This window comes from Hyperolius riggenbachi, chromosome 2 (assembly GCF_040937935.1).
Source record: "Hyperolius riggenbachi isolate aHypRig1 chromosome 2, aHypRig1.pri, whole genome shotgun sequence".
Lineage (NCBI taxonomy): Eukaryota > Metazoa > Chordata > Amphibia > Anura > Hyperoliidae > Hyperolius > Hyperolius riggenbachi.
Genome location: NC_090647.1, coordinates 406,483,972 through 406,507,601, shown reverse-complemented (window position 1 = coordinate 406,507,601; position 23,630 = coordinate 406,483,972). Strand labels below are relative to the sequence as shown.

At 43.3% G+C, this 23,630-nt stretch overlaps 1 protein-coding gene across 1 annotated transcript in view; it reads left to right on the top strand.

The window, feature by feature from the left end:
• Positions 1 to 23,630, top strand: part of F5 (coagulation factor V) — a 485,541-nt gene that overhangs the window by 313,289 nt on the left and 148,622 nt on the right. Inside the window, exons 15-16 of the mRNA XM_068269820.1 lie at positions 15,459 to 15,633; positions 20,579 to 20,815. Coding sequence (XP_068125921.1) covers positions 15,459 to 15,633; positions 20,579 to 20,815 — 412 coding nt within the window. The remainder of the gene's footprint in view (positions 1 to 15,458; positions 15,634 to 20,578; positions 20,816 to 23,630) is intronic.

Genomic DNA, 23,630 nt, shown 5'->3' with positions numbered 1-23,630 from the left:
TAACATATATATATATATATATATATATATATATATATATATATATATACACACACACACATATATATGTATATATACATATATATACACACACACATATATATAAACGTATATATACATATACGTATATATACATACATGTATATATAGGTACCGACCGATGTCTGCCTGGATTTTGACTACCCTCTGCCTGCCGTCTGCACCAACGTCTGTTTGGATTTTGACTACTCTCTGCCTGCCGTCTGCACTGACAACTGCCTGGATTTTGACTACTCTTTGCCTGCCGCCTGCATCAAACTCAGCCTGGATTTTGACTACTTTCTGCCTGCCATCTGCACTGACCTCTGTCTGGATTTTGACTACTCTCTGCCTGCCTTATTTGTACAGTTTCACAATTTTGTGTTCCAGTCTTTTATTTATATGCAGAATGTCTACCAAGCTTTTATTCTGATATATTTTTGTGAGTTAAGACTTAAGAATTGGAGGCCTAAAATTCTTGAAAAAAATGTAGCACTTTTGACTCATATTTCCAGACAGAAATGCACCGCCATGGGGGTTAGTTTAAGTTATAAAAAATGTGCATGTGTTGGAAAAAAACTAAACTCCATATCTTGAGACATACAGAGGGAGAGAGAGAAAAAGCAACAACAAAATGTGGTTGTAACAAACATAGAGGCCTTTACTTTTCAAATAGACATAGATGGTAATATATTAAACTGCAGTTGTTTTCAGCATGATTCAGAGAGAAAAGGCAAGTTTAAATTATCAAGTAACTGAAAGTGATATCATAGGTATCTAAGCTGTACTTTACAAACAACTCGATAACAGGCAGCAAGGGCATTATTTGCACTAAAGTCTTTTAAGTCCATCTGCATCATTAAATGTTATTGAATATTCCAAAGTTTCAGGAGAAACACAGAGACCAGCATCTCTAAATAAATAGTTTGCACAAATCAATAAACATTCATTTATACAAATACATGTAAGCCATATTCATGGTTCAAGCCCAGGGGGAAAGAATGTAACCAATTTATTAAGCCAAAACACTTCAATTTTTTTAAAGCAAGCCTAAACTAAACTTTTTTTTTTCACTAGATCTAATCTCTGCCACGTTCTGCATACCTAGCTAATATTGTTTTCGTTTCAAAAGGTTTAATTTTGCAGATAAGCATAAAAGATCACAAACCATATCATAACAGCATCCCACGCAGAGGAATTATAATGAGCAACAATAGCACAGGACATAGGATACCACTATAATCAACTGTCACTGAATATATAGTGGGGGGAAAGGGTATCAGGCAGCTGCGTCGCTAGGCCGTTTGATCCGGGGCACCGCCCCCGAACCTGTTGCCATAGTGCCCCAGATCAATTACGGCCCCTGTGAGCCGCCCTCTCATCCTAGTCCTCCGACCTCAGATCACGGCGACTCTGCCCGCTTGCCCTTTTCCCCTCCCCGCTGGTCCCCCCCTCATCCCCCCTCCTCCTCCTCATCCCCCCGCACATCAACAAACAGCGGCTGCTTACCTCTGCCTCGATTCGTTGGAATCGAGGCAGAGGTAAGCAGCCCCTCTTTGCATATGTGCGGGGGGGGGGGGGGGTCGGAGGAGGGGGGGCGAGCGGGGAGGGGAGGAGGGCAGCCCCATACTTACCTACCTACCTATACTGAAAGCCCCATGCCTACCTACCTATACTGAAAGCCCCATACCTACCTACCTATACTGAAAGCCCCATACCTACCTACCTATACTGAAAGCCCCATTACCTACCTATATTGAAAGCCCTATTACCTACCTACCTATACTGAAAGACCCATACCTACCTACCTATACTGAAAGCCCTATTACCTACCTACCTATGCTGAAAGCCCCATACCTACCTACCTGTACTGAAAGCCCAATACCTACTACCTGTACTGAAAGCCTCACTACCTACCTACCTATACTCCTATACTGAAAGCCCCATTACCTACCTACCTATACTAAAAGCCCCATACCTACCTACCTATACTGAAGGCCCCATTACCTACCTACCTATACTGAAAGCCCTATTACCTACCTATCTTTACTGAAAGACCCATACCTACCTACCTATACTGAAGGCCCCTATACCTACCTACCTACCTATACTGAAAGCCCTATACCTACCTACCGATACTGAAAGCCCCGTACCTACCTACCTATACTGAAAGCTCTGATACCTACTACCTACAGTATAATGAACCAACCTATACCTAGCTACCTATAATTAACAAAAGGCCCTTATACTTAACTACCTGTACTGAAGTCCCTTATACCTACCTACCTAACTACCGATACTGAAGACCCCTATACCTAGGTACCTATCCTGAAGGCATCTATACCTAGCTACCTATGCTGAAGCAAAGCCTCCGGGCCCAGCTTAGCAAAGCCCCCAGCAAAGCAAAGCCCCCAGCCCAGAAAAGCAAAGCCCCATGGCCCTAGCCCAGCAAAGCAAAGCCCCCAGACCAGCAAAGCAAAGCCCCGGGGCCCCAGCCCAGCAAAGCACAGCCCCCAGCAAAGCAAACCCCTCAGTCTAGCAAAGCCCCCAGTAAAGCAAAGCCTCCGGGCCCCAGCCTAGCAAATCGTACAGCCAAGCAAAGCTCCCAGCTCAGTAAAGCCCGCAGCTCAGCAAAGCGCCCAAAAAATGCCCTCACCCCAGTGAAGCCCCCAGCAAATTGTCCAGCCCAGCAAAGCCCCCAGCAAATCACCCAGCAAAGCCCCAGGCCCAGCACCCAGCAAAGCCAGGCTGGCACAGCATCACCACCAGCCAGGAAGCCCAGCATCACCACCAGCAAACCCAGCATAACTGCCAGCTGAGTACAGCACACAGGCTAGCCAGTCAAAAACAAGACAGAAGCCAGGTGAGGGGCATATTTATGTGAAATACTGCCTATCGAATTTATTTAAGTTACACCACTGCTATGTTCATGTGCATTTGGCCCCACCTATGACCATGCCCACTTTCAGTGGCATGACCACGCCCATTTATTTGCCACACAAACTTTCCCTCTTGGTGCCCCGGATCTCCCAGGAACCTAGAAACGCCCCTAGTATCAGGTTTAGGGTCCAGAGTGTAATACACTTCTGCCAGTTGAGTCTAGGAGTATTGGGGGGAAAAACAAACAAAATCAATCATAATAAAAAAATCTTCATGTCTTATTATGACAGTGAATACACATGTCTCCAGGGGCAGCTGTGAGAGATCGCGGAAAAGCCGCTGCGTGTGCTACTGAGGATGCGGCGGTTTGCACGCGGAAGCGTGTGTCTAGTGGCAGGGCGGAACGCGGAAAAGCCGCCGCATGCAACAACATTCAGGCAGCTGGTTCCGCGTCCAGCGCGGCGGTTTGCACGCGGCAGCGTGTGTCTGGTGTGGCTGGGTCTGTTAGTGCACACAGGCTTAGGAATACACGCGCGCGCGCTGAGAGGCAGAATTCTTATACTAGGCAGGGAGAGTCAGCTGACCACGCCGATCAGCTGACTCCTGAGCAGGATACTATTGGTTGAGCAATTAGGGGTGGTGCTGGAGAGCACCACTCCTTATATAGTTTCTGCTGGCCAGTTGCTAGTTGTCTGCCGTTGCGATCACTACGTGGAAGCACTCAGACCTCAGTCAGATCCTACAGTGTGTTTGAACCAGGTGGACCTGGGAATTCACACTTAGCCAGATTACTTGAACTGTTATTCTGTTTATGCTCAGACTAGTTCCAGGGTGTAGAGACCAAGGACCTCACAAGCAGCTTAGGGAACTGTACTATCATTTGTGTTATACTCCAGACTAGTTCCAGGGTGTAGAGACTAAGGACCTCACACCCAGATTAGGGAACTGTATAACCATCTGTGTTATTCTTCAGACTAGTTCCAGGGTGCTGAGACCACGGACCTCGCACCCAGACTAGGCATTGTTTGATATCTGTTATGACTTATTGCTTTTCTGACTACTCCTCTGTCTTCTGATTCGGTACCTCGCATATCTGATATTCCGTTGCCAGACCCTGCTTTGCCTTGGATACCGAATCAGCCTTCTGTCTTTGTACTTATCTGTCAGTGTGTTGCTGACCTGGCGAGCCCGACCTCGAGAGCTATCTCTCCTATTAAGAGATAGTCTCCAGACCAGATAGTGACATCCACCTTCAGGTGTCACTCACTCTCTGGTCTTCCCTATCTTCAGCCTGACTCCACCCCTTGAGGAGTCTCAGGCTGCTGGAAGGTTCCTGTGCTCTCAGAGCAGTGTCTCTTTACTGTCTATTATCACCTGCTCAGCAGGTGCATTACTCAAAGTACTACTGTTGCACCAATCACTCACATACCAAAAAGTGTCCAGAGGTTAGCAATATATCTGTATTATCGGTGATTCTGCAGATCATCAATAATCAGGTATATATCTGCATTCTTGGTGATACTGCAGATCACCAATAATCAGATTCTCTCTGCGTGCTGACACCAATCATTACAGCAGCTCATGAGAAAAAAAAAACATTGCTAGAAGGTATAACAACAACAACTACAAGAGGATTAAGTTTGAAGTATTGTAGGATGTACAACAAGCCTTCCTTATCTTGCCAGTCAATCCACAAACTCCAAATTTTATAAAAGTTTGGCAATGTGTTTTTAATCTTGGCTAGAATGTGCTCACAGAGCATAACTTTATTCAGGTTAGCGAAAACCTTATCCCCTGTTAAGGCCTCATTTCCACTTAGACACTGAAGCGGAAAAAAAAATGATATAATGAATTGGTCGTGTACTATGAATAATAACTAGAAGATTAGCAGCAAAGAAAATATTCTCATACTTTTATTTTCAGGTATATAGTGTTTTTTCTAACATTGCATTATTCTATAATATGTGCAGATTACACAACACTCAGCATTCAACATGATTCTTTCAGAGCAGTCTGTGAAGTAATGACCTCTCCTCTAGCAGAGAAAAAGTAAACAGTTCACTTACAGTTGAGATAATAAAAGTCGGATAACAGCCCTCTCCACTAACTTAGTGGGAGAGCTTAATGGCTTGTTTGCATAGAGATAACAACTGGAGTTTCTCAACTCTTCCTGTACTGGAAACAGACTGATGTATCTGATCTTAATGTTTTATTTCTTAGCTGTACTACACATACAAATCATAATATCATAATTTTTTTTTCGCTTCAGTGTCTCTTTAAGTGCGCTTCTGCCCTTTCTGTCCACTTTCTGCTGTATCAGCACATTATTTTTACAGACTGATACATGTTGCTGAAAAGTGGACAGAAGCGGAAATGAAGCTTAAGACTGGGGACTTTCAGTTTGCAGTTCAAGCAGGAAAATTGGGCGCATATGTCAAGAGGACAAATTGGGCAACGCCATTGGATCCAATGTTTAATATTGGCTATTGGGAGCGAAACTGGACGAATTGGGCTCCCATTAACCTCTGTTAAACTGTTTTGCGCCTTTGGTATTTATCGTTTTACAATGCTAAAACGGGAAATATCGTTATAAAATTTGTTTCACAATTATAATTTTTTTTAAATTATCATTGTAAGTTTTTAATATTTTGATATTGTACTTTTGATATTGATATTTTACATAGTTCTTATCATAGAGCAACCACACAAGCACAGATTGGATATAAAGGTTGGACTTAGCGCATCCGTGCAGGAGTGTAATACCGGTAGCACCTGTGCAAGCTAACATTGTTTTAATAAAGCACTTTCCCAATTCCCATATATCATTCTTGACCAGACTTGAAATTGTATTGTCTCTGAGTCATGAGGGCTACCAACTTGCTTCTGAAACTGGTATTATCTGCACCTGACATTAATTTTGACGCTAAATAGTTAATTTCTGCACTTAACATTTCTGAGAAAGCATTGTTTACACAGGAAGGTGAAGAGCAGTGAGGAGAGCAGCTACTGCTGGCAGATGAGGTATTATATGCTGTGTGTAACAAGCAATGTAGTTGTTGCATCAGTGGCGTAGCTAAGAAGCTGTGGGCCCCGGTGAAAGTTTAGCATTGGGGCCCCCCAAGCACTCTATACATAACAATTGATACGGTGCACCAAAACCAATCAAGGACAACCACAGTGTCAGAGGTGCAAGAAAGGAATGGGAAACTGTGTGCTAATGATCACTACTATTCAAATCAACTATAGAAGTGAATATTATCAGCACAGGTCCAATAAAGAGCTAATGCTGTGTTTGAGGGATGGGCCCCTCAGGGCCCCTCTAGCCCAAGGGCCCCGATGCGGTGGCTACCTCTACACCCCCTATTGCTACGCCATTGTGTTGCATGTATAACGTGAGTTACAAAACTTATGTTACGTGTCATTTCTGTAAAGCCTGGTAAACTTAACTCGCACTGCCTGCACATGTTACATTTACGGGGTTTTAGTGAATATACCCTAAATGACCCTGAACACACAGCTAAGGAAATAAATAGGCCAAAAATTACCTAGTCAATCAGGCCCAGTCTGCCCATGATGCCAAGTGAGGAGACTTCCTCAGGCGGCAGAAGTCTGGGGACAGCACCAGGTAGAAACAGGAAGTGAAGAGAGTGCCTGGCCAACCAATGCTGGGGGCACCTATACCTGGCTACCTACCTATACTGAGGTTGTTTTTTGGGGGGCTCACTGCAGCTATAACGCGCAGTGCAAATTGTTGGGTGCTGTGCCATTATTCCAATTTGGGAGGGGGCATCCTCAGGCAGCAAAAAGTCTAGAACCGGCCCTGTAGTCAATAAGCCGACACAGCCAATTGAAAATCTATGGAAAGACCTGATGATCAGAGTTCACAGAAGAGGCGCCCAGAACCTTCAAAATTTGAAGACAGTATATGTGATACAATGGGCCCAAGTCAATCTGTCATGTTGTTACTTAAAGGCCAAAATGTGATCCTCCTTTAATTTTTTTGTAAATCTCACATTTAATAAGTTCAGTTTAATGTCAATATCATCATTATTACCACATCTATGAAAAAAAGAATATTTGTCAGTATTCTAACAGTCTCTCATCAATCTGAGAGTTCTGTTGTTTTTTTTCTTTAAAGGACAACTGTAATGAGACTGATATGGAGGCTGCCATATTTATTTCCTTTTAAGCAATACCATTTACCTGGCAGTCTTGCTGATCCTCTGCCTCTAATAGTTTCAGCCATAGACCCTGATCAAGCATGCAGCAGATCAGGCGTTTCTGACATGATTGTCAGACCTGACAAGATAAGCTGCATGCTTGTTTCTGGTGTGATTCAGACACTACTGCAGCCAAATAGATCAGCAGAGCTGCCAGGCAACTGGTATTGTTTAAAAGGAAATAAATATGGCAGCCTCCATATTCTTCTCACTTCAGTTGTCCTTTAAATGAATCATTAGGCTTCTTACTGAAATCACTACACATATTTTGTATAAATGCTTCAACAGGTACATAAGTGGTGGGCTGAAGAAATGTTCAGACTACAACATGGAAACCACCACAAGACAATAGACTGTTCATGAAAACCCACCTGCCAACAGTCTATTGTCTAAATAGCAAGAAGTAGAGTAAAAGCTGTCACTAGATGATAAAGTTACCCATTTTGCAGGGGCGTAACTAGATATCACTGGACCTCCCTGCAAAACTTTGGATGCCCCCCTCAGCTGTCGTTGCTGGAGGGGGGAGCGCTGATGGTAGCCGGAGGTTAGGGAAGGGGGGAGTCGGGCCCCCCTCCCTGCTGCTGTTCCCCCCTACTGCACTGCACCCTTCCTGCCCCTAAAAATGGCCCTGGAAGGCCCCAAAGCAAGGGGAGCCCCTCAGGCATCTCCCCTTAAGGCCCCCCTGCGGCTGAATCCCTTGCAGGAGATATTGTTATGCTCCTGCCATGTTGCAGGATACAGTGCCTTGCTTGTTTCTCCTGATTCATGCATTGATTGTCTCCTTTCTGCAGAGACGCATCCGAAGGGTGAATCCAGAATTTCCTTTCGCTAGCTTCAGCAGCATCTGGTGCCAGTGATTATTCTACTTCATGATATTTAGACATTAGACTGTTGGCAGGTGGGTTTTCAGTATTAGGTTTTAGTAAACACTTTTCAGCCCTTTTTAATAGCCAATGCCTTGTCACCAAAGAGTGTGGATAGCAAGTTGAGAATAACGGACAGTGCTGGTTTCGTGTCATTTGGCAGTCCTGGGATGATTCAGGTTCTAAGCCTTTTTTGTATATTTATTTGTATTAAATGGATATTTATTAATTTATGTAGTATATTCTCTTACATATAGTCTCTATATTTCGCTCTGCATTTTAAAATATGTCTGTATGACTCAACAAAGGGACTTCAGAAACACTATTTATTTCCATGCAATTTTTTATTGTGTTGCGATGCATTTTATTTGGGGGGGGGGGGGGGGATGTGATCTTTTGTAAAGCACTCTTGCATTTTGCAGTATATTTTTTACATTTAACTGGAAGCCCACCAAACTAGTTCCAAGGAACAAATTCCTGAAGCATACATTTATGCGGAAAGATTGTGTGTACTTTGGTGGAGGAACAAATTCTAGCCTTATTTGGCTTTGTTGCTAATAGCAGCAGTTGTATGCCACTGTTAATTTTCTGGATCCATCCAGGACTGAAAGAAGATGACAATTTTCAACTCTCCATAGGGATCTTCTACATTTTCTGAGTTCTTTTCATGTACTCGGATGAGAGGTATGATGATGGACTTTTCTTGTGTACTTATCACATGTCATGTTACCTTTATACACAGTCTATCAGAACAGATTTTCTTAACTAAGCTACCACTAAGTTTCTATCTCCATTCCACTTGTGTTGCTGTTGTAGTATGTCATGATGTACTGACAACAGGCAACAAAAAGGAGCATGCATCTGGCCATTAGTGATGTAGCGAACATGACATTTTTGGTTTGAAAATGCAAATTTTCCACAAAAGTTTGCGAACAGGCGAATCTGGCGAACTGCCATATATTTCAATGGGCAAGCAAATTTTAACACCTGTTTCTGGCCACAAAAGTGGTGGAAAAGTTGATTCAAGGGGCCTAACACCTGGACTATGGCATGCCGGAGGGGGATCCATGGCAAAGTCCAACCAAAAGTTACAGAGTTGTGTTTTAATCTCTCAAGCCTCATACACACGAGGCACAAATGTCTCACAAGAGACAAAAAAAAAAACCCCGCGACAGTTCGTCGCCAGGTCCCTCTGTGCAGCAGCCGTACACACGGAGCACAGAGGGACAGAGATGCGGCGGAAGCTGTCGCCGAACGAAGCATGCATACAGGACGATAAGGTAGTGTAAGAGTTAGACCTGGTTCACACTGACAGATGAAACGCCTTGTTTAATGCACTGCAAAAAACCGCAAAGTGCTTTAGTGATAACGTCAGTTAAGCAAATCATTGTTTTTACTAGTTGACACCTCCAGGACATAAATGTTCGTCCTCTTGGTGGCAATATTTGTATAGTGGTGTGTAGTGGCCGGCGTGCTTGTGCGCACATTCACGGAAAAGCAGGCGATTGTGGTTTGGTCTGCGATTGCAGCCCTACAGTTGAGCTGAGGTAGTTCAATCACAGTTAAGTGACCAAAAAAAAAAGACGATGATTCTGCACTGAGGCCTTATATAGGGGCAGTAGAGGATACTAGATGCCAGTAGTGGTGGTGAAGGATTATGGGTTATGGTCAGTGCACTACTAGGAACAGCAGACCTGTCTCCAACAGCTGGACACACAGAATTGCAATATACCAATAGCAAGAAAAAGATAAACTGCCCTTAGAAGGGTGAACTGCTGTAGCACTAAGCACTGACCTGTCTGCAACAGCTAAAGTGCATTGTGTGGACACACTGAACAGCAATATCACAACACAGCTTTGGGGGATGTGGATGGTGAATTGACAGACAGACACAGAACATTTATATTGCGCTTTTCTCCTGGCAGACGCAAAGCGCCAGAGCTGCAGCCACTAGGACGCGCTCTATAGGCAACAACAGTGTTAGGGAGTCCTGCCCAAGGTCTCCTACTGAATAGGTGCTGGCTTACTGAACAGGCAGGGTCTAGATTCGAACCCAGGTCTCCTGTGTCAGAGGCAGAGCCCTTAACCATTACACTATCCAGCCACTTGGTACTTGGAATTGGTACTGTAGCAGCAAGAAACTCCACTGGGGACACAGCACACAGCACACAGGCTTAACTAATGTTTCCCCTGTCAGCTGCACACTCTCCCTAACCTGCCTTGCACAGAAGCCAAACACAGACTGCAAAATGGCTGCTGTGCTGGCTTTCTGAAAGGTGTGGGGCAGTCCAAGTGGGAGGGATAGCTGATTGGCTGCCATGTGTCTCCTGATTCTGGGGTGAGGGGTCAATTTTTGGCTCCATTATAATAGGGGGCAGGTCGATTACGCCATGTGTTCACCTGCCAACGTGAATGCAAACACACTTTGTTCGCCGTGAACTATTCGCCAAGCGTACAGTTAAGGCCATCTCTACTGACCACTGTAGAGCATATGGCATACCCACATGTGCATATGGAGATCAGATTATCAACTTGTCTCAGAATGAGTTGAGCTATAAACCATGAAAGGCTCCATCCAATGAAAGAAATGTTTAATTTTTTAGCTGAGCAAAACACAAAGAGTATTGGAGTGTGCTTTTGATATTTTCGTCAACGAGTGGAACTGTAGATTACTCTCAAGCATGATGTAACGATCACAAAGACAATGTGTGCCCTATAACCTTGTTAGAGATAAGGAGCAATTTCATAGAAACTATGGTCTACATTCTACAGAATCTTAAGGGTGCTGTCCCAAGAGGAACTTTAAATGATAAAAGCATTTGAGACACTGACAGGGTACTTGACTCGTGAAGGATCAGCATACCAGGATTCCCTGGTAGAAAAATTGTATTTCACTCAATTGTAATTATAGAATATTGGTAATTCTGTTGTATCCTTTCTACCTATTTTAAATATGGCATGAGTAAAACACATTTGCTCTGTTACTGAGTGTTTTAATACATTTTTAAACAGTATGTAGAGAGAATACAGTATATGCATGCAATACAACAGCACTATTAGAAGCATAATTATTAGGGTCTCAGCGGTAAACCATTTTTTGACAAGTTGGTGGTTAAAATGCTCTCTAAGCTGTCACTACATTCAACAGACTTTTCTGTAGTGATCAAAACAGCTGAAATGATAACACAGGAAACCACAGGCCAAAAAACTCCTAAAGCTATGTTTCCACTAGCCGCTGCATGTCCTACGAGACGCGCTGCGGCACTTCCTGTTCTGCGAGTACGCAGCCCAATCCCAGAAGCTGTGCCATGCAGACTATGGGATTCACTGCTAATTGCGCAAAAACTTGCTGCAATGTTGCCCGAATTGCTAGGGCAAATGATATGGATGGCTGCTGCATTATCCTCTATGGATAATAGCCTGAAGGAAAACTCTGTGGATTCGGCCCGATTTCTAGACTAGTGGAAATATGTGTGCATGTGAATGCATGTACTTTTTGGCTTCCCTTTAGACTTTAATGACATGTGTTAATAGACAGTGATGTGTGCAGGCAGCAGTGCATTTAGAAAAAGCACCACAGCACAGTGCATAAGTGGGAACATCAGGCTGTAATTGCAAAAAAATAAATTCAGTATTTGCACACAAAACAAACATTTACAAATCCACAAGAGAACATGCATAGTTAGAATGAGCACTTTGTGACTATGGTGTAGATAATTGCCATTTCTTCCTGTTATTCAATTGCAGGATCACTATGAATAACCACTTTGTTTGGCTCCTCCTGCTCCATTATCACAGCCAAGCAGCATGTCTGCACAGTGATTGTTTCAAAACTAATTAAAAACTAATTGCCAACTATTATTTTGGATGACAATCAATTATAAACCGCCTACATCTTTCCATGATGCGTGGTGCTGCCTCTACCACCTCTTTGTTGCTTTTTTTGTCCCCTGGCACCTCCTGGGCAGTTTCAACTCTGTATTTCAAAACTGCATGGTTTAGTAGTGATTTGTAAAACAGCTTCTAATGAAGCCGCTTGTTTGGCCATAAAACACTAGTCAGGTGATTTCTACATCTGTGATTGGTATATATGTAATACTGCAGCTGTACTTCATGTCAGTTCTTCCTTCTGTCATCTATCACTTGGTCTACATCTATAAGGTGGGAGACAAGAGGGTCCACCTTCTATGTTAATGTAAGACATCTATCAGAAGTATAATGCAACATTACTATTACAGGACTTAAAACCGAAGAACAAATTTCCCTGTATGCAACACATGCTACAGATATACAGTGTCCCCCTGGGTAGAGGCACGAGACAGGGGTATCCCTTCTCCTGTACACTCTGGCGGCTGAGCCCTTAGCATGCAGGATCTGGGCATACTCCACACTATTGAAATTAAATCACATACACAATTTAAATACCATATCAAAAATCAAAACCTATACTAAGAAATGATATGGGTTGATTTAGAATTTTTTTTAATGCAATCAGTACCTATATTATCTAATTTTTGAAGGATTACGCTGATTCACTACAAAGCTAAGAGCTTTTTATGTTTGACAAAGCCGAAAGCAAAAAATACATGGGGCCACTTGAGTAATGTCTAATGCTGGCAACACATGCCTTGCCTAGGTAGCTCTGGTTGTGTGCTATTTCAGTTGTGTAAGTATAAGACTGGTGTGTGTGTGCACAGAAGTAAGACTGGTGTGTGCGCACAGTAGTTTATCCAGCATTTAATAAATATTGCCTATGATCACAACATGCTATTCGGGTTTTAAAAATCAATTACATGCTTCTCTATATTCTCTATAGCATTTATTATTTAAAGTAACACACAGTTACTGTCATATCTCAAAACAGCCAGGACCACTAAAATGGTATAGGCAGACAAGTACTAGCTATGAAAAAATTAATGTCTACAAAACGATAAAATAAACACTATGTACAGTATATAAAGGGAATTTGCAGTGATAATTACTGAAGTTTCACTTCACAGTATATTACTGAGTATTATAAGTGAGCAGAGGGAAACTTATCTCCCCTGCACTTTTCTTAGAACACCTTACCTACTATGTATGCAATAGTCAAATATTAGTCATATGCCTACATCAACTGCATACAGGAGCAATTTTAAAAGGCATAGTCTGTAATATAAAGCCTTGTACACACACTAGATGGTTCCTGGTTGGATGGGACCAACTCTGCCAGGAATCCAGATTGTGTTCAGTGACCTCTGATCTGCCTTGAACAAACTGCCTTTGGGATGAACTCAGCCAAGCTGTACTGCTCCATTTTGTATGAGGCCACTGGCCCTCTGCCCCCTTCCATTGCAACAGAATGTGTTGCTACCATAAAGGCTCACATCTGTGACACATCTGTACAGCACTGTGAACAAAATAGTTGTTTGGAGGTTCAAGTAGAGTTGAGCCGAAATTTTCGTAATTTCGCATTACTATAATTACGCATGCGAAATTTGCGATTACGATGCGAAATTACGGTAGCATAATTGCCATTAAAATCGTAATTGAAAATACCGTAAGCGTAATTTTCAACGCGTAATTTCGCCTTTCGTTCATGCCGTAATTTCGCATTAAACGCTACCGTAATTTCGCGTTAAACTGTAACGCTCCGTATAATATAAAAAAGCCGCCGACTTTAAGGGTTAATAGCAAAGCCCCCTTAAATGCTAAGAGCCTCAAATTTGGAGAATATATTAAGGAGATCAGGAGGAATAAGAGGAAAAATGGCCTTAGCAGACCAATGAGGTTCCTTCAAATCAGAAGGAACCCCATTGGTCTGCTAAGGACCAATGGGGCTCCTTGGAGCCCAAATACAAAGATGCTTAGAGAGCTCTGAGCTATATAGCTCAGAGCTCTGTCGGGTCCGTGCGGCGGCTGAGCGGCGAGTGACGTCGGGTGCGGCGTAGTTACAATGTAACAAAGTTGTTACATTGTAATAACTTTGTTACATTGTAACTGATAGAACATTTCCGAGGATATTGCGTGGGATCATTTATTTAAAGGGACAGGAAAGTATTATTGGTTAATTAAGAATATTAAAGGACTTTTTTCGTGGTTATGTTTTTTGTTCAATTAAAATACTTTTTCTAAGTGTTTGTGTGTTTATTTACTTTTAACTCTTAAAGGAAATGGGTAAGGGGTACAAGTACCTCTATACTAATTTCTCCTGGGAGAGGGGGTGGGCATCTGGGGGACCCCTTTTTAAAGGGGACTCCCAGATTCCACCATGAACCCCCCCCCCCCAGGAAATCGCGGCCTCCACCTCCACTGCCCATCGGAGGTGGAGAAGAGCCCCTTGTCCTTGGATTGGACAAGGGCTCGGAGTGGGAGGGGAAAGCTTGGCTGCCCCTCCCCTTCTGAGACCCCCCAATCCATGGACCATGCGGGCTGGTATAATCAGGGTGCGGAGCCCCACGCGGCCGGTGCTCCGCATTCTGGCTATCCCAGCCTGCATGGGGGACAAGGGGTTAAAGAGGTCTGGGAGGGGGGACCCCACGTCGTTTTTTTTTTCTATATTTCCCACACTCAGAACGAAGTAAGTAAAACTCTTCCCACTTGGGGGAATCTATGAAAATAATACACTATTGTTACCTGTGCAAAAAAAAACTGACATTTTCCGCATTTAAAAGACATTTTTGCCCTTGAAACTTAAAAATCGATTTTCTCAAAAACTATAAGATCTTTTTGAAAAATGTTTTTTTCCTCTTATTCCCACTGATCCCCTTAATATACCCTAGGGATTTGGTGTTCCTAAACTTTAAGCAGGCTTTGCTATTAACCGTTAAAGTCGGCGGGTTTTTAAATGTATACATTTTTACTTTGAAACTTTAACATCGATTTTCTCAAAAACTATAATGTCTTTTTGAAAAAAATTTTTTTCCTCTTATTCCTCCTGATCTCCTTAATATATTCTCCAAATTTGAGGCTCTTAGCATTTAAGGGGGCTTTGCTATTAACCCTTAAAGTCGGCGGCTACCTAACATTGATCCATGCATCAACTTTTCCGCTTGGGAGCATGGCCATACGCATTAATTTTGTAATACCCACTGTAATGCGAAAATTACGCGAAAAATTACGCTTACGCGAAATTTCGCGAAAACCTTCTTCATTACGATTATGTACTTACGGCCATAATCGTAATTACACTAATTACGCGAAATTTCACGAAATCGTAATTACGTCATTACGCTCATCTCTAGGTTCAAGTCCAAATCCCAGCAGGTAACAGAATTTGAAGGCATGTACACACATTAAGAAACCTAACTTGTTTTTATAGAAGGCAAAGTATGTGCATATCTTCTCCATTTTATTATTCTTCTGGCATTTATTGGTCTATGATAATGTCCGTTGTAAGATTTTACTGTCCTCAGACCTTCAACAGTTTGGAAGAATTTAAAAATTGTGTGTTTGTGTTGTTCTGTCAAAATCTAAAATATTATTGTTTCCATAAAAGATACAATGTAAATGAGAAACCAGTCACTGAAAACAGAGGCACTGTATACAAGAAAGTTGTATTTCAACGTTATCTTGATGGCACGTTCACAAAACCTGATGTGGATGGTGAATATGAAGAACACCTTGGTATACTTGGACCTGTAATCAGAGCTGAAGTTGAAGATGTTATTCAGGTAAACAAATCCTATTTATAAATGTCACAGCACATTAGTGTTTTAATCTGTGATGCCTGTGATGACAAGTGGAAACTTTCACTCACCTGGATAGTACCAGCTTCTCTTTCTATTAATAATTACTATGGTCGATGAGAAGGTGATTCCAACTTCCATGCAAATGCAGCTACCTGTCTATTTTGATTCTATTCTTTCCAAGCTGCACACAATTTGCATTGAATCTACATCAAATCCCTGTCAAAATCGCCTATCATTGGAAGTTGGAATTATTAGCATCTAATTAGCCATCTCTACTAATAAAGTGTTTATACATGAAAAAAGTTTGGCTTTGATAATAAAATGAAAGAGGATTACTCTTACCAGTTCCTTTCTAAGCCACTAAAAAACCGGGGCTATGCATGAGTGAGTCGATTTCTGGATGACATCAGGTCACTCTTAGTACCTCACTGGTTGCCATTTTTAAATAGCAGATCAAGAGCTTCCCTCATATGTTTTTATATTACTGTACACCATGGGATGATGTTTACATCTTGTGGTGTCGCCAAGATCTCAATAGCCTAACATAACAGTGCAAGACTCATAAGACTTCAGACAGCCAAGGGTTACACCATAGACCTGATATACTTTATCTGGATGTGATCACCAGGCTTGATTAGATTGCATCATGCCCACCATTGTGAAACCTTTGCTTCTTCTCTGGGAGGGGAAAGGGAAGATGAGGAAAAAGGGTAAAGAGAAAAGACAAAGTAAAAAGAAGAAAGGAAGGGTCAAAAAAGGACGGCAGAATAAGATGAGAGGAAGGGGTAGAGAAAAGAAGGATAAAAGAAACAGAGACTGCAATGGGGAGAGGAAGAAGGGTGACACATAAGGAAATAAAGGAGAATGAAAGGAGACAGTGGAGAGAAAATGGAAAACAGAGAAAACATGAAAAACAAAGCCACGGATGGTAGACACATAAATGCTGAATGTGAAGGATTGAACCCACAAAGACAAAGTGGAAGTGGGTACATCCCGCCAAGTGAATAAAATGTGCTATTATAAGTGTATATATAAGATGAATTTGCCCAAAAGTAGGAAATATGTGCATGAGATGCCTCTAGAAAAAAGCCTTCCTTTGGGTGGGAAATTACTAACCTGGAGGTATGATATAAAACAAATTGCCTTGTTGGTGCTTGGAGTTTCTCACCATTTCTGGATTTCTGCTTGTTTGTTTGACAATGTATCTCAGGTTCTCAATGAGATTGAGATCTAGGGTGTTTCATGGCCATGTGTACAAAATTTCAATTTCATGATTTCTGAACCACTTTGTTAACTTTTTTCTTCATGACGTTGTGCTATATCATGCTGGAAAATACACAGACCATCACCAAACTGTGCCTAGACATGTTGATATAATTTTTTCTTTATTTCACCGTTCTTGGGCAGAACTGTGATTGAGTTCAATCCCTTGTTTACACATCACAGAATGCATGGTAGCATTCTCATTTTCTCCTCTAGATAATTCATTTTCCAGATATCCCAACCAGTCAGGAAGATTCATCAAAGAAAATAACTTTGATCCAGTCTTCTGCTGTCCAATCCTTGGACTTCTTGTAGACTTTAATTCTGCCCTTAATGTTTTTCTTGGACAGAAATACCCCTTTTTGACACAATGCCATATTGTCCAGAAGTTTGTGCCTCACTATGCATTCAGATGTATACACACACCTGTTATCACTGCTAAGCTAGCTATGTACTGGTGGCACCACAAATATGTAGTTGACTAATCAGGATAATTTTCTCCTAGGAGATAATGTTTCACCTTCTGTTTTGACCTGCTGTCAAAATTGGGAATATGTTCTTGCTTATTGGTGGCTTAAAGGACAACTGTAATCAGTAATTACAAAAAAAAAGTTTAACTTCCTGGGGCTTCTACCGGCCCCCTGCAGATGTCCTGTGCCTGTGCCAGGACAAAACGATCCTTTGTTTCCCTGCTGCTGCTCACTAGTGTTGGGCGAACAGTGTTCGCCACTGTTCGGGTTCTGCAGAACATCACCCTGTTCGGGTGATGTTCGAGTTCGGCCGAACACCTCATGGTGTTCGGCCTTTTTAGTTCGGGTTCGCCCGAACAGCTCAATGCCCAGCCGAACAGGCCGAACAGGGCCCCTGTTCGGCCGAACAGGGCCCTGTTCGGCCGAATACTGCCCCCCTATGGGGTCGCAGGCATAAGGGGGGAGCATGCCCCGGTCGCGGGGGGGGGGGGTCGGAAATTCCCCCCTACCCCCTCCGCTAGCGCTCCCCCCTCTGCCCGCTTCCCCATAAAAAAGTTTGATGAAAGTACCGGTGGCTGGCCTGGCAGTAGAGTGAGTGATGAGGAGGAGGAGTCCGGAGAGTGACGCGTTGAGGCCGGGCAGCGGGCGGTTCAGCGGTAGTACCCTTGTGGTACTTTCGCCCTTTCTCTGACCTCACGTCCTCTGCATACGAGGGTACGCGTCACGCGTACCCTCGTATGCGTCATCACGTAGAGGACGTGAGGTCAGAGAAAGGGCGGAAGTACCACAAGGGTACAACGCTGAACCGCCCGCTGCCCGGCCTCAACGCGTCACTCTCCGGACTCCTCCTCCTCACTCACTCTACTGCCAGGCCAGCCACCGGTACTTTCATCAAACTTTTTTATGGGGAAGCGGGCAGAGGGGGGAGCGCTAGCGGAGGGGGTGGGGGGAATTTCCGACCCCCCCCCCCCCCGCGACCGGGGCATGCTCCCCCCTTATGCCTGCGACCCCATAGGGCCCCCAAAAGAGGGATGTTCGGGGAGTTCGGGGTTCGGGCCGAACATGCCGAACATCTGGCCCATGTTCGGCGAACGGACCCGAACCCGATCATCCAGGTGTTCGCCCGGCACTACTGCTCACCTCCGTTTTTGGCGACGCTGGCTGTACGCGTTCTCAATTCTGCTTATATTGCCAGGAGTGTCCTGCACAAGATCAGTAAGAGGTTTTCTCCCAGCGCTTTTTTTTTGTCCAGGCGCGGGCACAGGATGTCTGCAGGGGGCCAGGAAAAGCCCCAGGTAAGTTAAACTCTTTCTGCATTTTCTTGATAAGGGCCCTTATTCAATTCACTTTTTCTCCTTAGTTTTCTCCTAGGTGATATTTTCACAATTTGTCGATAAACAATTCGCCTACTTTTTGGTACTTTTTTAAATTTCAGAATGCTGTAAATTAATTTGAACAGCAGGAGACATTGGCAGCGCTTCCAAACAGAGGCTGCACCCGAATTGACTAACTGCAATAGATGTGCAGAGCTCCACAATTGTGTACTAAAATACACAACATGCATTCAAAACAGGTACAGCAAACGAGGACATTAGCTTCAGTATAAATAATCTGTGCACAAATTATTCCCCAATAGACTTCCCCACGGCGGTGACGGGTCCTCTCGGGGAAGACCTACCGCTAGTCTAACGATAAAAACACAATTTTTTCCTAGTGCTGCTAGTCATAAAATGGTATACACATTTCTCTCAAACAGACATCAAACAAATGACAGCGCTCATAGGCTGCAACTGAATTGTAGACTAACAGAGGCATGCAGAGCCCCACAGGGCTAAATACATGCCTTGAATGCAAATCAGATGCAAATCATGTACTAGTCCTAATCTATAATTTAAATGCAAATTGATGCACATGGATGCAGCTAGCCATAAGTATACTTACATTAATTTTGTACAGCAGGAGACATTGGCAGCGCTTCCAAATTTTGAAAACAAGTTAGAAAAGAAGAAAATTATCTCTTAGGAGAAAACTCAGGAAAAAAAGTTAATTGCATATGGGCCTAGGTGTGAAAATATTATCTAGGAGAAATCTTAATAGAAAAAGTGAGTTGAATAAGGGCCCTCGGGCCATATGCAATTCACCTTTTCTCCTGAGTTTTCTCCTAGGAGATACTTTTTCATCTTCGATTTAAAATAACATTTCAGCACTTTGCTATGGAAAAAGTACCAAAAAGAAGATGAAAAAGTGCTGCCAAAATTATTTTGAGTATTTGTACGCTTGCTGGTGGTCTAAAAGACATTTTATTGACAAGTTATAAAAATATCACTTTGGAGAAAACTCAGGTGAAAAAGTGAATTGCATATGGCCCCTGGTCTTGGATGTCCTGAACCTTTCTTCACTAAAGTTGAAACAAAATAAAGAAAAGGAAAAAAGAAAAATTAAAGGACACGTCTCTTACATCTGGCCATTCTATATTTCTAACTCATTTAACACTTAAAGAACAACATTTGTTCCCGATTCAGCATTGTTGAAAACATACATATTCTCTTCAGTGAGCCCTTAGCTGGTTGTGGGCTACTGCAACTACATCATTCTTTATATGCCTATCATTACTGGCTAGTATTTATGCAACAAAATAAAAGCAGTGAAATCACTTTAAAGGGAATCAGAGAGGAATGAAATTGGAATATAGAAAAAAGCTTTTATACATACCTGGGGCTTCTTCCAGCCCCATAAGCCTGGATCGCTCCCACGCCGCCATCCTCCGCTTCCTCTATCGCCGCTACCGGGTCCCGTCACTTCCGGCGGATGCGGCCAATTGTCCGCATCACTGGGGCTCCCTCCATACCCTTATGCATGCGGCTGCACAGTAGGCAGCCACAAACGTAAGTGTATGGAGGGAGCCCCTGTGATGCGGAGAATTGGCTGCGTCCGCCGGCCGACTGGCGGTAATGACGGGACCCGGTACCGGCGGATCCAGGCAGCGGAGGACGGCGGCGTGGGAGCGATCCGTGCGTATGGGGCTGGAGGAAGCCCCAGGTATGTATAAAAGCTTTTATTTTATCCTCTCTGGTTCTCTTTAAAAACTCAGGTCTTCAAGAAAAGTTACAAATTGTGTTAATGATGCCCAGTGTTTAGTGCATTGTTCTAATTAATTAACGGCATATTTGTGGGATTGTGTTTTTTTCTGATAGGTTGTGTTTAAAAACCTAGCAACTCGTCCCTATTCCATTCATGCCCATGGAGTTTCTTATGAAAAGTCATCAGAAGGATATAGTTATGCCGATGAAACTGAAGAGTGGCTAAAGAAAGATGACATAGTTAAACCTGGGGAATCACATGTTTATGTGTGGTATGCCACAGAGAACTCCGGTCCTGAAACAGAAGAGTCAGCTTGCAAAACATGGGCTTATCATTCTGGCGTCGACCTAGTAAGTTACATGTATTTTCTCTATTTTAGATTACATGACATAATGTTAAATAACATGAAACTGGTGTATACAGATTATGAGCTGTTCATGATGCTGATAAACAGACTTAAAAATAAGATTGGAACAGAATGCCAAAGGATACTTGTATAAAGAATATTTGTTTGTTAAAGAGGAACTCTGAAAATAGTAGTAGGGGCAGAGCCAGATCATCTACAAGGCAAACCTAGGCAGTTGCCTAGGGCCTGGAAAGAGTCTAGGGTCCTGGTGGATGTTAGCCCCCACCAAATCTTATTTAAAAAGCCAGGTGATCATCAGTGGTGGGCAAAAACTGCAATCTTGCCTAGGCCATTTTGTCATCATCTTTACTACTGGTAGACAAGAAAAAAAAAGTAGACAGCATCAACTGCCATTATCTATAACCACACCCACTATCAATGTGATAAGCTGAAAGTTTTTTTTATAGATTTACATATGCACAGAGGGAGAAATTGGTTTCTTGGCAGTTGGAAACGGCCGTTATATCCCACAATGCAATACATTTCACAGCAAGGAAACTATTATGACCATGGTCATGACAGCACACTGAGGGAGTGGTATCTCTAAAATTTCAGCCACACAAAGCCCCCCTAATCAAGAGAAGGTAAAGATTTCTCGTGGAAAAGGGGTTATCAGCTACTAAATGGGATGAAGTTTAGTCCTTGGATAAAGTTCCTCTCTAAGTCATATTTATGTGTTAAAGGAGAACTTCAGGAATTGATCTTAAAGGTAACATATTACTAGCCGAAGACCCAGCATTGCTCGGGTATGTATGGCTGTTGGTGGGTCCGGCCACTTTTTCTAACCTTGACACACAGTCACTCAATGACCAAGTTTGTGAGTTTTTGGGGTCTTTGACATCAATGATGTGAGAATGGATGTAGTTTAATTTTTCCCAATTACCAACTGTACCAGGTTTGAGGCCTCTGCCATTAACCGTGTAGGAATGGCAGCAATTTAAATATTCCCTTGAAAAGTACTAGGTGAATTTTGATTGGCTGTTGTAGGTATCATCCACTTTCCTGACTATTAATCCCAGTCACTCAGTGACTACCTATGCCAAGTTTGAGAACCCTGCGATTAACATTCTAAGAATGGCTGCAGTTTACATTTTCCCATTAAAAATGAATTGCTAAAATTTGATCTGCCAACTTTCCTTGTATTTTTAACCTCGGTCACCAAGTGACCAACAGTGACAAGTTTGGGGACTCTGGCTTTATTACTGACAGATTGGCAGCCTTTTAAATTTTCCCATTGACGTGAATGAGTGAAATCTGATTGGCTGTTTGTGGTTCCACCCAGGTGTGCAGGGATGGGGGAGTGAGACCCCCCAGAACATATCTTCCAGGTTGTACCGTCCGATTTTATATATCTATAGAAGAGTGCAATTTAAGAGGCACTGTAGTGAGATTTTCAGTAGAATGCAGTAAATTATTCAGCATACCCACTATTACATTAATGTTCTTGTTATTCATCATAAATACTTTCACTAGCTATATATTACTGTGTGTTGGTATGTATCCCTGCCCTCCCAGTGAGGTTTAGCCTAGCCGGTATAGCTATGTGAAATCCCCCCCCCCCGCAAGCATTCTGGGAGGCTAGATATATTTTGTACTGGCTGTGTTTGTCCTCTATCCTCCTGTGTACTGGCTGTGTTTGTCCTCTATCCCCCTGTGGTTGGCGTCACCATCCCTGTGTGCTGTGTCGCACTGTGTCCCAGTCTCTGTGTGCAGTGTCCCTTTATGTCCCATCCATGCGTGCAGTGTCCCTTCCATGTGTGCAGAGTCCCTGTGTGCACTGTCTCATGTCCCTGCGGCCGCATCCAATGTCCTTCTGTGTCCCTGTGTGCATTGTCCCGTGTCCCTGTCCTTGCGCCTGATGTCCCCCTGTGTCCAGTGTCCCTTCCTTGCGTATGATGTCCCCCTGTGTCCAGTGTCCCATGTCCCTGCATCCTATGTCCTCCTGTGTCCACATCCCTGCGTTTGAAGTCCCCCTGTTTCCTGCATACCATAGTATCTCCCCCGACAGCCAGCAGCTCCGATGATGAGGAAGCAGCCATTGACCAATCAGGCAGGGGGCGCTGCCTCAGACCGCCAATTGCAGCGCTCCCTTCTCCTGCTTGCTTCTTCTTACAGGACTCGGTAGTCCCGAGGGAGGGATCATTGGGGACAATCACTGTACAACATGGGCGGAGCTTCAGCCGGCCGCTGTACTCTAGAGATAGGAAGTCTGGATCTTTTCAAGGATTCGGATCATTCGAATTGGATAATTGAAAAGATCCGGATCTTTGATCAGAATATTTGAATCATTTTACTAGGGAAGCATTCGGGGGTGAAATGACTAGCAGGACAGGACTTTCCCTGCAGTGGACAGAGAAGGGGAGGGGGTGGACAGACAGAGAAGGGGAGATGGTGGACAGAGAAGGGCAGGGAGTGGACAGAGAAGGGAGGAGGTGGACGAAGAGGGGAGAGCAGAAATGTTTTTTGCACACATTACCCACATGTTGCAATCATATGCTTTAAATATATTTCACCTATATGTTCATCTGTATACTTTACATGCAAACGTCTCACAGTGAAAGAAAGCATTCCCCAATGTGTCCTTTTCTCACTTCGAACACTCATCATAAATTTAGGGAGAAGTCAAGTGCAGCTGTTTAGAGCAGAATGCAGGAGGATCATATTGCACTGCAATCACAGTGCCTGCCCTGTCGTTCTAGCCCAGCACGCTGTCTGCAAAATTACTGAGCTGTGCTTCTGAGCCAAAAGTTTCCCATTTG